This window comes from Mustela lutreola, chromosome Y, assembly GCF_030435805.1.
Source record: "Mustela lutreola isolate mMusLut2 chromosome Y, mMusLut2.pri, whole genome shotgun sequence".
NCBI classification, from domain to species: domain Eukaryota; kingdom Metazoa; phylum Chordata; class Mammalia; order Carnivora; family Mustelidae; genus Mustela; species Mustela lutreola.
The window spans coordinates 250,577-265,947 of NC_081309.1; the positions used below are offsets into that span (position 1 = coordinate 250,577).

Below are 15,371 nucleotides of genomic sequence, written 5' to 3' on the forward strand. Positions count from 1 at the left end.
ATGGAAACATACACCCAAAACACACAGCATAGCTGTCCAGCCCTTGTACAAAGGAGGCCCCAGAGAGACACAGACACACACACATGCACTACAGATTGTTTACTGAGGGGAGGCACACAATGCATACACATGGTCGAGGGCATAGGGCCATTCCCCATTGCCCCTTCACACACACACTCACACACACACACACACACACACACACACACACACGTCCGTGTGCAGGCGCAGACCTGCCCTCAGCGGCTCCCTCACACATAAACACTCAGGATGTCCGCCATCCCATGGAGCACACCTGCGTTCCCTCACACATCCGTGGAACTGTCCCCTGCACTGCAGGAGGATCTGTTGCCACAGGGAGGGACCGTGAGCGACCGCCTCATCTTTGCTCCTCCCACGACCCTTGGTTTTGCGCTGGAGCTGACCAAGAAGATGCATGGCATTGCAACTCAGCAATGCAGGGCACAGTTCCAGGTTGAAGGGCAACAGAATAAGCTCTCCGAGCCATGTGAATACGGTGGTACGAGGAGCCCAGGGGACCCCAGGGCCCCACTCGGTAGCACCTTACCCCTCCTGTGTGCCCCGCTCTACAGAGCAAGACTTCCCAAGAGAGCCCCGCCTCTTCCCTTCCTCTGCCAGATCCTGCTTGGAAGGGTGGGGTTCTGTCCGCAGGCCAAGAACGGCTGTGCCCTGGCCCCTTGCTCTCCATCACCCCACCCATGGAATCCAACAGGATGGGGGTTGGAGGGTCCCACCAGGCTTCTTGCCTCCTTGCCATTTCCTGTGCCCCCAATATAAAACCACACATGGACACAAGGTGCTTTGTAACTTGTTTATGGCCCTTCTCCCTGACCCTGCAGCTAGGGGCAGGATCCTCTCTAGCGCTGCCCCTGCTGATCCTTGTCCCTTTTGCTGTCCCGTGCAGGCTGAGCACCACGGAGAAGAGCCCATGCAGGTCTCTCAACGGTGGAGGCCTCATCAGATTCTTCTTGGTGGTGCAATGCGGATGCTCTGTGATGTCCACTTCCACACGGCTGCCATGCCTTGGCACACACACACAGACACACACACACACACGCACACACACACACACACACAGAAACATGAAATTACACACAAAAGTCTTAGCTATTTGTGAAAATGTATGATGCCAGGGATAGTGAACGTGATGTTGTGAGCATGCCTTGTACTCGTGGGATCCCAGTTCCTCCACAGCCAGGGCACCGTGACCCTGCTTGGGATGGCCTGGGACCATTCCCAAGGACATGTGAACGATGTGGGAGGACACGCGGTGCTCAGGCATGTGGACGGCCGTCAGGGAGTCGTGGTCCAAGAGTGGGCTGGGACAAGGAGCCCGACTCCCAAAGACAGGCAGGCCATCGCCAACCGAACGAGCGGCAGGAGGACCGAGAGAGAGGCCGACAGCCATGGGAGACACTTCAGGAAAATGGGCTGGGGGAGCCTTGCTTGTCCGGATTGGCCAGGGGTTTTCCGAAGGACAGCATGGCAGGCATGAACCTGCCGGACTAGACCCATCCTCGGCCCTGTGTGTGCGCTCTGAGTTCCCGCAGGCTCACTTCCCACCCTGCCCCCTGCTCCATGGGTCCAAGCTCCTCTGAGCCTCAGTTTCCCCGCCACTAAATTGACTGTCCCCTGGCACCCCTGCCCACAGGGCTCTGGACCCAGCCCTCCTGGCTCCTCACCGACAGGTCGTCCTCTCAGCTCATTCCCAGGCGCCGCCTTCCAGCCTCGGGTAGTACTGCAACGGATTGGGCCACAGGTCCTCGATGATGATCTGGTAGGGGACAAAAGGTGAGCTGAGCACGGGGCCCCCGACCCCGTTGCCCAGCAGTCGGGACTCCAGCATCTGCGCTGCTGACGAAGGCGCAGGGGCCTCACCCCGGCGATCCTGTTGGACCCTGGGCAGCTGGGGTCACACAACCAGTTGAAGAAGTTCAGGCCGCTGGGGTCTCGCCTGCGGCTGGCAGCACCACGTTCATAATCCCAGAACCACTGGACTGGAGTGCAACGAGTCTCCCGATATCCTGCGGGACGAGGAAACTTAAGGGAGGCTCTCCGAGGCCTAGGACCCACGCCAGCTCTCGCTCTCAACCGACGACCTGTCCCCCTTCCTGTGCCAAATCCCTGCACTGCCCGAGGACCCCACACTCTTCCCTTTCCACCCCCGGGCCCTCATGCCGGGAAGCCCTCCGCCAGCTCCTCTGCACCTCAAGCCCACACCTACCGCCGATGCTAAGGTGATACTCCTTAACGATCACGTCGTTGTGGAAGTAGGGGTTGCTCCCAAAGTAAAACATCAACCTGCAGCGGTACTTGGGACGACCCAGTTCCTCCACCTGCCGCAGGAAAGCAAGAGAAGGGGGAGGGGGAGGGGTCGTTGACCCTAGGTGTTCTGCGTGACTGACTGACCGCAACTCTCAGCAACTCAAACGCACCCACTCCAGCTCCACCCCCACTCCCAAGGCACCACCGCTGGCCTCAGGCTCCAGGGCTAACCTCTAAATTGGTCATGTAGCTGAGCATGTCTGTGTCCTGGTCACCTATCACAGCTGATAACTGGGGGTGATTCAGGATCTGCCTTGGGTCAAGGAGCCTCGACGTCAAGGGCGCCGGGAAGAGAACCAGGAACGCCCCGGCCCTTCCCGACTGAGAGCCAGGGACGGAAGGCGGCCTGTGCAGAAACAGCAGGCACTTCCCCGTCCCAACCTCCCCAGCGCTTGCCCTTTCGTCACCCATGCTCTGCCCTGGGGCATCGCAGGGCTTGGAGGATCAACAGGGCTGAGGCTCCCGGGGCCCAGGAGGGCAAGGTCAAGAGCCCGTCCGCTCTCCCTGCCTACGTCCTCTCTGGCCTGTGCCCGTGCTCGGCTGGGCCAGGAGGCAGTCAGTCACCACTCTGGATGTTTGGATGGTCTCGGTCCCCCTCACGGCCCCGTTTGCTTGTGTGCTCACCCGAGGCCCTGGGCCCTTGAGGGACCTTCTGTGCCCACAAGGGGGCTGCTCCGCTCGCTTGCAGCATGGCTGCACACCCAGGGTCTCGAGCAAGGGCCTGGCAGAGTCAGCCACAAAGGGAGGAAAGGGGTACGGCGGGAGGAAGGAGACAGAGAGACAGAGACACCCAAACCCTGACGACAGACATAGACGGAGGGCTGGGAGGGTTGAGAGAGAGAGACAGAGAGAGAGCGAGCGAGCGAGCGAGCGCGGGTGGGGGACATGGAGAGGGAGAGGCAGGGAGGGAGGAAACGTGTCTGGGAACACCTGGGCCAGGGGCCTCGGCCGGCTTCAGGAGGGCCTGTGGAGACAGAGTTGGTAGCACCCGGGGCACCGTGTCCAGGGTCCCGGGGCCCGCTGAAATCAGGCAGCCTGCTGACTGACTCTCAATGAGTGCAAGCGCACCACAGAACCGGAGGTCTCCGGGAACTCGGCAACGATACACGGTTTGAAGGACACGGAACGAGGCGGGCAGCCTCTCCATCTGCCCCATTTACCCCAAATCCTTTCCTTCCAACATGTGCTCTGAGCCAAGTGGGCTGGGCTTCACTAGGGGTCCAGAGTGTTGACACGGGTTCCGGGACCGCAGAGGCGTGTGGGGGTGCTGCAGCCCCAAAGCACTGGCGCGGAGCTTCCACTCACAGAGGACTCCACAGGTCTCAGGCTCTGGCTTTCCCGCCAACGCGCACACCCGCACCCACCTCCTCCCGGACCACCCACTGCTGGACCCCGGCCCCCTAGGCAGTGCAGTAGAAGGGTAGACCCAGGGCTCAGGGCTTTGCGCTCCCTGCTGGCCCAGCAGCCTACTGCTGGCAGGTGCCCATTGCTGGAGGGGTGGGTGCCATGGTTGGGGGAGCCCGGCCCAGCTTCGCACTTCTCTAGCCCCTGGCTCAGGCTCAGGCTCTGCTCCCTGCTGCCCTGCTCCCACTGTCCTCCCCAGGGGCCAAAACCGAGCGGGCGCGATGAAGGAAGGATACGGCGCGTGCCCAGAAGCCAGGGATGCCCTGGATGATGGCCCTCCTTCGAGCCAGGTGACCACTCCGCTTCTGATTCATCCTGCGCTTGAGCCGCAGGTAGGCCCTGGTGGCTTGGACATCCACAGAGCGGAGCGCTTCCTGAACCACCTGCAGCGCGGCAAGGGCGGCCCCGGCTGTGTCGGGCCGCGGCACCGGCTCTGCCTGCGACAGCTCCTTCGGCTTCTCGACCCGCTCTGCTTGCGCCACCTCCTCGTCTTCCACCGCCACCACCTCCTCGTCTTCCACCGCCAGCACCTCCTCGTCTTCCGCCGCCACCACCTCCTCGTCTTCCACCGCCAGCACCTCCTCGTCTTCCACCACCACCAGCTCCTCGCATTCCACATCCAGCACCTCCTCGTCTTCCACGGCCAGCACCTGCTCGTCTTCAACTGCCAGCACCTCCACGTCTTCCACCGCCCGCACCTCCTCGCATTCCAGCTCCACCTCCTCGCATTCCACCTCCACCCCCTCCTCGTCTTCCACGGCCAGCACCTCCTGGTCTTCCACTGCCACCACCTCCACCTCCCCCACGATATCCAGCACCACAAGCACCAACACCTGCCCAGCGCCGGCCTCCTCTGGGCCACGCGGGGCCTCAGCTTCCCGCACAGCCGCTGCCACCAAACCGGCAGCCTCCAGGGCCAGAAGCGCCCCCGCGTGCCCGCAGGAGCCGGTCTCCCTGAGGGCAGCCGCCTCCTCACCGCCCCCGTGTGGGACCAAGGTGGTCCCGGATTCTGGGGCAGCTCCGCCTTCCCCGGACCCAGACTCCCTCTCCATGTGGCCCTGCCCCTCAACCAGGCAGCTGCGGAGGGCAGGCGATAGAGGCGGTAACCGCAGGCTCAGGTCCGCGCCCGGCGTCGGCGGTGGGCAGCAGCCGCCTGTCTGAGTGCGCGGGCCTGGGGCACGCATGCGCACAGGGACCCGGGGCGGTGGCTGACGCCACCAAGCGGCGCGCGGCGCGGCGTGCCGGGAGGAGTCACACATGCGTCCTGGGAGCGATAGAGACTCGGAGCCCCAAGAGGATGGGGGTGCTCCGGGGTCTCGCCCAGGATAGGGCCGTGGGCGTGGCCACCACCCTCCTGGGCCATTGCAGGCGCCAGAGCTAGCCAGGAAGGCCGCCCGCGACGCTCCCCAGCGGTGCCCTCCGTGCCTCCCAACCCCTAACGTTTCTACACAGACACCTCGTAGGCCTTCCCGCGGTGCCCTCGTGTCACAGTCCCGCTCGTCCCTTTCACATCCGTCCCTCTGGGACCCCTCGCCTCTCGCTAGCATTTGAAATCCAGCGGCTGAATCCAGTGTCTCCCCGCAGCCCGAAAGCCTCCCACGCTGCTTCTTAGCGGAACCCGGGGAAAGCCCTGGGGGCATCGGCTGGTGCTCCAACGGTGCCGCGTCACTGTTGTCGGGCTTTTGCCCTGGAACAATCCAGCGGTGGAGGGAGCCAGGAGCCTACCACCAAGCTGCTGCGTGCAGGGACCACCCCCCTCCACACCCCAGCACCACCCCGTTCCACCCAGCTTTCCTTCAGAGAAGGAATCTGCACACAATGTCCTGGCCCTTAATTTTTTTTTTAAGATTTTATTTATTTATCAGAGAGAGAGGGGGGGAGAGAGCACAGGCAGGCAGAGAGGCAGGCAGAGGCAGAGGGAGAAGCAGGCTCCCTGCTGAGCAAGGAGCCCGATGTGGGACTCGATCCCAGGACGCTGGGATCAAGAGGGCCAGGAGGACCCTGGCCCCAAGAGCCACAGTCCCTGGCCACCAGGGTGCACACAGAGCTTCTAAGCCGGCCCCAGCCAGATCCCCCACTGGCACTGGGAGGCATGCTAACGGGCCAGACTTTAAGTCCGAGGACCAACTGCATCTTTCTGGGAGCCTGCCGCTTCGAAAACCCTTTCCCGCTGGACTTTCCTCTGCCCGACCTCTTTCCCTTTCCAGTCTGTGTCTCTTTTCCTCTTTGCGTTCTCTTCCGTCGCCGCCAGACCTTCATCCAAGGGCACTCGGGGTCTTCCTTGCAACTTTGCTCCGAGTGCTCCCTTTGTCTGGGTCCGTCGCTGAGTGGAGTACCAGCCGGGGAGGGCATGGCGCACCCACCAGGTGCGCATTGACAGCACATGTGTCCTTTCTCAGCACGTCCTTCGTGTCCGAACCACCCCTCATGCAGGTGCACGCCAGGGGGGGATCATGGGCCACATAGGACGCCGGCCACCGGAGGTGTGAGGAAGTCCCCGCGGGGCATGGCAAGGCTGCCAGCCTTGCCCTTGCCTCATGGGAGGGCCTCACATACCAAGGATGGGTGGGTGTGTCCTGGGGGTTTTGGAGCCGAAAGAAGCAGGAGGAGCTTCCTTGAGATGAAGGGCAGGCTGCATGGTGGGCCCAAGTGTCTCCGTTGCCCACGTTAGCTCTCAGTGCAGAGAGGGACGCCTGCAGTGAGCAAAAGGCATGGCCGCCTGTGGCGAGCAGGCAAATTATCTGAGACTGTCCCTGAAAAGGTCCCGGCGTTGGTGTGACTGGTGCAATCCAAACTGACCTAGAGGAGGGTCCTGAGGGTCCAGAGGCAGAAGTGCCCTCGAAACAGCACAGCCTTGCAGATGGGGGAGGCTGCGGTGGTGACAGAGAGAGGGGGAAGCCAGGGAGCCTGGGAGGAGAGCACCATAGCCCAGGGGGAGAAGAAGAGCTGGGGAGCGAGGGGGGCGATGGGATTGACGGACAGAGTTCAGGACAGACACGAGTGTGCAGGTGTGGGGATGGAAACACAGCGACGGAGCGAGGAAGGCCGGAGGCACAGAGGGAGGCTTTGGTCGTACAGAGGGTGCAAGGCGTACTGGCCCGAAAGACATACCGCCTATGCAGAAGGGACCCCCCAACACACACCCGATTGCGGAAGCCAACGGTCCGCTGAGCAGAGCTCCATCCAGTGGTGTCAAAGAGGTCAGCAATCGTGTTCCCTGAAAACACCGGTCAGACAGCCACAGAGGAAGTCACGGCGGCGGAGGAGAGGGTGGAAACAGACAGGGGCTTACACAGGAACCGGGTCTAGCAATCGTGGGCGCGAGGCGGCCCCGGTCAATAAGGAGTCTTCACAGCGATCTAGGACATGTAGACGACGGCACAACGGGCAGCTTTTAAAAAGCTTCCCCTGCCTACGCTCCGTGCGAGAGACTGACCTTTTCGTCCCGTAGCCACAGAGCATTTGAAAGTGGGACGAGTGAGAGTGATGAGTGATCTGAAGACCTAGGCGTGGCCCCGGAGATCCCTCCCCCTCGCTGGCCGGCTGTAAGAGCGGGGCTGTTCCTCTGTTCCCAAGGATGCGTCAACACATGGCTTACGGCGCAGGCAGCCAAGGACTCCTCGAAGACTACTGAGACAGCCCCGGCCTCATCTCACTCCACGTTGAAGAACACGGGGCCCAGGGCCCAGGCAGATTGTCTCCGCGATAGAAATTCATACAAATCCAAGTCGGGCCAACGGCCCCGCATCTGTGGCAAAGCAGAGACTCACCAGGGCCAAAGGTCATTATGCAGCCCCAGCTACGCTGATATGGGCCAGGCAGGGATGCGACATCAGAGACGTGACGGCACAGGCCTGGCCTCCACTCCCTCCACAGCATTGTTTCTGTGCCGGAGAGGATGACCATGTCAGCAAGAGGCAGGCCCCTTGCCAGACTGGTAGAGAGCACGGGCACTGGGGTCCAAGGGACAATGAACTACAGGCCCAGCCCTGCTGTGTGCAGTGGATGTGCTTGAGGACATCCCCAGGGAGCCCTCTGGAGGACTGGCATCGCCATCCCCCAAACCCAGACACTGACCATGTTTGGCGCTGGCTCATCCTTTCCTAGCCTTGCACTCTGTCTTTACCCCAGGGAAGACATGAGACCTGATAGCTGGCCTTTGTTCATCAACTCCCGCTGCCCAGCACCACCATCCGCACGGGAAGGACCTCCCCCCGCTGGGATGCCGTCCCAGAGCTTATGTGTCCTAGACCTCTGGGCAAGCATGAGGGCCCATCCCTTCCTCGGAATGGGGATTCCAAGGCAGCATCGTAAGCACCAACCTTACACCAGGAGCTCAGGCACACCACCTGCTCCTTTCTGAGAAGGAGCTCATTCGTGAGCCTCCACACAGGAACATACAGGAACACGGGTGACATCGGTCTTCTACATTTCAGTGGTTTTCCTCGGGGGCCTCAGTCGACCTTGTCTTTCACCCCGGCACCAGGCTCCGTGGGAAGTTTTCACGGCTTCTGGTCAAGGGCGATGCTTCCTCATATGCATCTCAGCAGCGTGAACCTCCCTGGGTGGGACAGATATGCAGACACACACACACGGACACACGGGCACTCAGGCACTCAGAAGGGGGCTCTGCATTCCCACACCTGGCCCCTGAAACAAAAGAAAGCAGATGGCACATGTACACACAGACACACACACGGCTGCACACATACGCGCGCGCGCACACACACACACACACACACACACGGAGTGAAAATACAAACACACCCCATCGGGCTCCTTTCAAACACACAGACACACACATACACACGTGCTCACGCAAAAACACCGAACACACTAAATACACACATGTATCTCTGCAACTCTGGCATGTACACCAGACATGCATGCAGGCACAGAGGTGCTCGTAAGCACACACACACACACACACACACACACACACCATAGAGCTCTCACAGAACGTCTCTGGCACAGGCATAGACATTTGTTCCCAACTCAAAAGGACGTTCCCAGGTGTGACCTGGGACACTCGTAGTCACACACACACAAGAGACCACATCCAAAGCCTCTGGCAGACAGGCATACACAACTGACCCCAGCACATCGGAGCATGCACACTCACACAAACTTACCCTTGAGGAAAGGGCAGAATGTAAGCAAATCCCTTGTTCTGCATCCTCAAAGAACGCACGTGTATACAAGCCTGCACACACACACACACACACACACACACGCAGACAGGCGAGCGGTTTGCGAACCCACTGTACACACTACATACACACTCGTGCATATGGATCTGAGGCCTGCACACCATCCCTTGCATGGAGACACATAGGCGCTTGCAAAAACACTCGGGACACACCCAGTTGCCACAAGGTCTCTGGCACAGGCATACGCATTTGGCCTCACCATAAAAATCATACACGTGTGTGCCCAAAAACACTAACATGCATTCCCCACCACCTCTATGGCCTCGAGCCCACAGGCATAATAACGTGACACATCGGCGCATGCACAAACGCTCATAGCCCTAAGGGTACAGAAGCATGTAAACAAAACCCATCATCTGTGTCATAAAGAACACACACGTAGCCACTCTCTCAATCTCTCATACACACACACACACACACACACACACACTGACACAATTATACAATCACAACGAGCTCTACGCTCATACACAAAACACACACACGGAGCACACGCAGGCATGCATCCCTGCCCTCCCCCACACACAGCTATGCTTGCAAGCACACGCACACACGACAACACATCCAAGGTCTCCGGCATAGGCGTACACAGTTGACCCTGCTCAAAAAAGAAGTCTGCCCCTGGTGCCCTGCAATCCATAAACATCCACAGAATTGGACACACAGACATTCTCACCTGTCTAAAACACATACTCCAACGCACACTCCCTGAGGATGCAGACACATGCGAGGAAAACACACGACCTCCCTGACATAGAAATGCACACTCAACCGCTCAAGCACACCCACACGTGCACGCACGCACACAAAAGCCCATGCAAACCCACACTCATTCCCAGCACACATCCTATCTCTGTCACGGACTCATGTACCCTCAGCCCAAACACTGGACACAGAACTGCGCATGGAAACATACACCCAAAACACACAGCATAGCTGTCCAGCCCTTGTACAAAGGAGGCCCCAGAGAGACACAGACACACACACATGCACTACAGATTGTTTACTGAGGGGAGGCACACAATGCATACACATGGTCGAGGGCATAGGGCCATTCCCCATTGCCCCTTCACACACACACTCACACACACACACACACACACACACACACACACGTCCGTGTGCAGGCGCAGACCTGCCCTCAGCGGCTCCCTCACACATAAACACTCAGGATGTCCGCCATCCCATGGAGCACACCTGCGTTCCCTCACACATCCGTGGAACTGTCCCCTGCACTGCAGGAGGATCTGTTGCCACAGGGAGGGACCGTGAGCGACCGCCTCATCTTTGCTCCTCCCACGACCCTTGGTTTTGCGCTGGAGCTGACCAAGAAGATGCATGGCATTGCAACTCAGCAATGCAGGGCACAGTTCCAGGTTGAAGGGCAACAGAATAAGCTCTCCGAGCCATGTGAATACGGTGGTACGAGGAGCCCAGGGGACCCCAGGGCCCCACTCGGTAGCACCTTACCCCTCCTGTGTGCCCCGCTCTACAGAGCAAGACTTCCCAAGAGAGCCCCGCCTCTTCCCTTCCTCTGCCAGATCCTGCTTGGAAGGGTGGGGTTCTGTCCGCAGGCCAAGAACGGCTGTGCCCTGGCCCCTTGCTCTCCATCACCCCACCCATGGAATCCAACAGGATGGGGGTTGGAGGGTCCCACCAGGCTTCTTGCCTCCTTGCCATTTCCTGTGCCCCCAATATAAAACCACACATGGACACAAGGTGCTTTGTAACTTGTTTATGGCCCTTCTCCCTGACCCTGCAGCTAGGGGCAGGATCCTCTCTAGCGCTGCCCCTGCTGCTCCTTGTCCCTTTTGCTGTCCCGTGCAGGCTGAGCACCACGGAGAAGAGCCCATGCAGGTCTCTCAACGGTGGAGGCCTCATCAGATTCTTCTTGGTGGTGCAACGCGGATGCTCTGTGATGTCCACTTCCACACGGCTGCCATGCCTTGGCACACACACACAGACACACACACACACACGCACACACACACACACACACAGAAACATGAAATTACACACAAAAGTCTTAGCTATTTGTGAAAATGTATGATGCCAGGGATAGTGAACGTGATGTTGTGAGCATGCCTTGTACTCGTGGGATCCCAGTTCCTCCACAGCCAGGGCACCGTGACCCTGCTTGGGATGGCCTGGGACCATTCCCAAGGACATGTGAACGATGTGGGAGGACACGCGGTGCTCAGGCATGTGGACGGCCGTCAGGGAGTCGTGGTCCAAGAGTGGGCTGGGACAAGGAGCCCGACTCCCAAAGACAGGCAGGCCATCGCCAACCGAACGAGCGGCAGGAGGACCGAGAGAGAGGCCGACAGCCATGGGAGACACTTCAGGAAAATGGGCTGGGGGAGCCTTGCTTGTCCGGATTGGCCAGGGGTTTTCCGAAGGACAGCATGGCAGGCATGAACCTGCCGGACTAGACCCATCCTCGGCCCTGTGTGTGCGCTCTGAGTTCCCGCAGGCTCACTTCCCACCCTGCCCCCTGCTCCATGGGTCCAAGCTCCTCTGAGCCTCAGTTTCCCCGCCACTAAATTGACTGTCCCCTGGCACCCCTGCCCACAGGGCTCTGGACCCAGCCCTCCTGGCTCCTCACCGACAGGTCGTCCTCTCAGCTCATTCCCAGGCGCCGCCTTCCAGCCTCGGGTAGTACTGCAACGGATTGGGCCACAGGTCCTCGATGATGATCTGGTAGGGGACAAAAGGTGAGCTGAGCACGGGGCCCCCGACCCCGTTGCCCAGCAGTCGGGACTCCAGCATCTGCGCTGCTGACGAAGGCGCAGGGGCCTCACCCCGGCGATCCTGTTGGACCCTGGGCAGCTGGGGTCACACAACCAGTTGAAGAAGTTCAGGCCGCTGGGGTCTCGCCTGCGGCTGGCAGCACCACGTTCATAATCCCAGAACCACTGGACTGGAGTGCAACGAGTCTCCCGATATCCTGCGGGACGAGGAAACTTAAGGGAGGCTCTCCGAGGCCTAGGACCCACGCCAGCTCTCGCTCTCAACCGACGACCTGTCCCCCTTCCTGTGCCAAATCCCTGCACTGCCCGAGGACCCCACACTCTTCCCTTTCCACCCCCGGGCCCTCATGCCGGGAAGCCCTCCGCCAGCTCCTCTGCACCTCAAGCCCACACCTACCGCCGATGCTAAGGTGATACTCCTTAACGATCACGTCGTTGTGGAAGTAGGGGTTGCTCCCAAAGTAAAACATCAACCTGCAGCGGTACTTGGGACGACCCAGTTCCTCCACCTGCCGCAGGAAAGCAAGAGAAGGGGGAGGGGGAGGGGTCGTTGACCCTAGGTGTTCTGCGTGACTGACTGACCGCAACTCTCAGCAACTCAAACGCACCCACTCCAGCTCCACCCCCACTCCCAAGGCACCACCGCTGGCCTCAGGCTCCAGGGCTAACCTCTAAATTGGTCATGTAGCTGAGCATGTCTGTGTCCTGGTCACCTATCACAGCTGATAACTGGGGGTGATTCAGGATCTGCCTTGGGTCAAGGAGCCTCGACGTCAAGGGCGCCGGGAAGAGAACCAGGAACGCCCCGGCCCTTCCCGACTGAGAGCCAGGGACGGAAGGCGGCCTGTGCAGAAACAGCAGGCACTTCCCCGTCCCAACCTCCCCAGCGCTTGCCCTTTCGTCACCCATGCTCTGCCCTGGGGCATCGCAGGGCTTGGAGGATCAACAGGGCTGAGGCTCCCGGGGCCCAGGAGGGCAAGGTCAAGAGCCCGTCCGCTCTCCCTGCCTACGTCCTCTCTGGCCTGTGCCCGTGCTCGGCTGGGCCAGGAGGCAGTCAGTCACCACTCTGGATGTTTGGATGGTCTCGGTCCCCCTCACGGCCCCGTTTGCTTGTGTGCTCACCCGAGGCCCTGGGCCCTTGAGGGACCTTCTGTGCCCACAAGGGGGCTGCTCCGCTCGCTTGCAGCATGGCTGCACACCCAGGGTCTCGAGCAAGGGCCTGGCAGAGTCAGCCACAAAGGGAGGAAAGGGGTACGGCGGGAGGAAGGAGACAGAGAGACAGAGACACCCAAACCCTGACGACAGACATAGACGGAGGGCTGGGAGGGTTGAGAGAGAGAGACAGAGAGAGAGCGAGCGAGCGAGCGAGCGCGGGTGGGGGACATGGAGAGGGAGAGGCAGGGAGGGAGGAAACGTGTCTGGGAACACCTGGGCCAGGGGCCTCGGCCGGCTTCAGGAGGGCCTGTGGAGACAGAGTTGGTAGCACCCGGGGCACCGTGTCCAGGGTCCCGGGGCCCGCTGAAATCAGGCAGCCTGCTGACTGACTCTCAATGAGTGCAAGCGCACCACAGAACCGGAGGTCTCCGGGAACTCGGCAACGATACACGGTTTGAAGGACACGGAACGAGGCGGGCAGCCTCTCCATCTGCCCCATTTACCCCAAATCCTTTCCTTCCAACATGTGCTCTGAGCCAAGTGGGCTGGGCTTCACTAGGGGTCCAGAGTGTTGACACGGGTTCCGGGACCGCAGAGGCGTGTGGGGGTGCTGCAGCCCCAAAGCACTGGCGCGGAGCTTCCACTCACAGAGGACTCCACAGGTCTCAGGCTCTGGCTTTCCCGCCAACGCGCACACCCGCACCCACCTCCTCCCGGACCACCCACTGCTGGACCCCGGCCCCCTAGGCAGTGCAGTAGAAGGGTAGACCCAGGGCTCAGGGCTTTGCGCTCCCTGCTGGCCCAGCAGCCTACTGCTGGCAGGTGCCCATTGCTGGAGGGGTGGGTGCCATGGTTGGGGGAGCCCGGCCCAGCTTCGCACTTCTCTAGCCCCTGGCTCAGGCTCAGGCTCTGCTCCCTGCTGCCCTGCTCCCACTGTCCTCCCCAGGGGCCAAAACCGAGCGGGCGCGATGAAGGAAGGATACGGCGCGTGCCCAGAAGCCAGGGATGCCCTGGATGATGGCCCTCCTTCGAGCCAGGTGACCACTCCGCTTCTGATTCATCCTGCGCTTGAGCCGCAGGTAGGCCCTGGTGGCTTGGACATCCACAGAGCGGAGCGCTTCCTGAACCACCTGCAGCGCGGCAAGGGCGGCCCCGGCTGTGTCGGGCCGCGGCACCGGCTCTGCCTGCGACAGCTCCTTCGGCTTCTCGACCCGCTCTGCTTGCGCCACCTCCTCGTCTTCCACCGCCACCACCTCCTCGTCTTCCACCGCCAGCACCTCCTCGTCTTCCGCCGCCACCACCTCCTCGTCTTCCACCGCCAGCACCTCCTCGTCTTCCACCACCACCAGCTCCTCGCATTCCACATCCAGCACCTCCTCGTCTTCCACGGCCAGCACCTGCTCGTCTTCAACTGCCAGCACCTCCACGTCTTCCACCGCCCGCACCTCCTCGCATTCCAGCTCCACCTCCTCGCATTCCACCTCCACCCCCTCCTCGTCTTCCACGGCCAGCACCTCCTGGTCTTCCACTGCCACCACCTCCACCTCCCCCACGATATCCAGCACCACAAGCACCAACACCTGCCCAGCGCCGGCCTCCTCTGGGCCACGCGGGGCCTCAGCTTCCCGCACAGCCGCTGCCACCAAACCGGCAGCCTCCAGGGCCAGAAGCGCCCCCGCGTGCCCGCAGGAGCCGGTCTCCCTGAGGGCAGCCGCCTCCTCACCGCCCCCGTGTGGGACCAAGGTGGTCCCGGATTCTGGGGCAGCTCCGCCTTCCCCGGACCCAGACTCCCTCTCCATGTGGCCCTGCCCCTCAACCAGGCAGCTGCGGAGGGCAGGCGATAGAGGCGGTAACCGCAGGCTCAGGTCCGCGCCCGGCGTCGGCGGTGGGCAGCAGCCGCCTGTCTGAGTGCGCGGGCCTGGGGCACGCATGCGCACAGGGACCCGGGGCGGTGGCTGACGCCACCAAGCGGCGCGCGGCGCGGCGTGCCGGGAGGAGTCACACATGCGTCCTGGGAGCGATAGAGACTCGGAGCCCCAAGAGGATGGGGGTGCTCCGGGGTCTCGCCCAGGATAGGGCCGTGGGCGTGGCCACCACCCTCCTGGGCCATTGCAGGCGCCAGAGCTAGCCAGGAAGGCCGCCCGCGACGCTCCCCAGCGGTGCCCTCCGTGCCTCCCAACCCCTAACGTTTCTACACAGACACCTCGTAGGCCTTCCCGCGGTGCCCTCGTGTCACAGTCCCGCTCGTCCCTTTCACATCCGTCCCTCTGGGACCCCTCGCCTCTCGCTAGCATTTGAAATCCAGCGGCTGAATCCAGTGTCTCCCCGCAGCCCGAAAGCCTCCCACGCTGCTTCTTAGCGGAACCCGGGGAAAGCCCTGGGGGCATCGGCTGGTGCTCCAACGGTGCCGCGTCACTGTTGTCGGGCTTTTGCCCTGGAACAATCCAGCGGTGGAGGGAGCCAGGAGCCTACCACCAAGCTGCTGCGTGCAGGGACCACCCCCCTC

General features: G+C 61.4%; 1 protein-coding gene and 1 long non-coding RNA gene across 2 annotated transcripts; both read right to left on the reverse strand.

The window, feature by feature from the left end:
• Positions 1-824: 824 nt before the first annotated feature.
• LOC131822479 (testis-specific Y-encoded protein 1-like) lies at positions 825-4,412 on the reverse strand. Its single transcript, XM_059158792.1, has 6 exons — positions 3,987-4,412; positions 2,518-2,595; positions 2,246-2,357; positions 1,900-2,045; positions 1,704-1,795; positions 825-1,043 (listed from the first exon to the last, which is right to left on the reverse strand). Exons 1-5 carry the CDS (start codon positions 4,062-4,064, stop codon positions 1,724-1,726), a joined length of 486 nt encoding a protein of 161 aa, XP_059014775.1. The 5' UTR covers positions 4,065-4,412; the 3' UTR covers positions 825-1,043; positions 1,704-1,723.
• A 6,287-nt stretch (positions 4,413-10,699) lies between these two features.
• On the reverse strand, positions 10,700-11,895 carry LOC131822502 (uncharacterized). Its single transcript, XR_009350283.1, has 3 exons — positions 11,762-11,895; positions 11,566-11,657; positions 10,700-10,905 (listed from the first exon to the last, which is right to left on the reverse strand). It is a non-coding gene; the product is annotated as an uncharacterized LOC131822502 (long non-coding RNA).
• Positions 11,896-15,371: the final 3,476 nt, after the last annotated feature.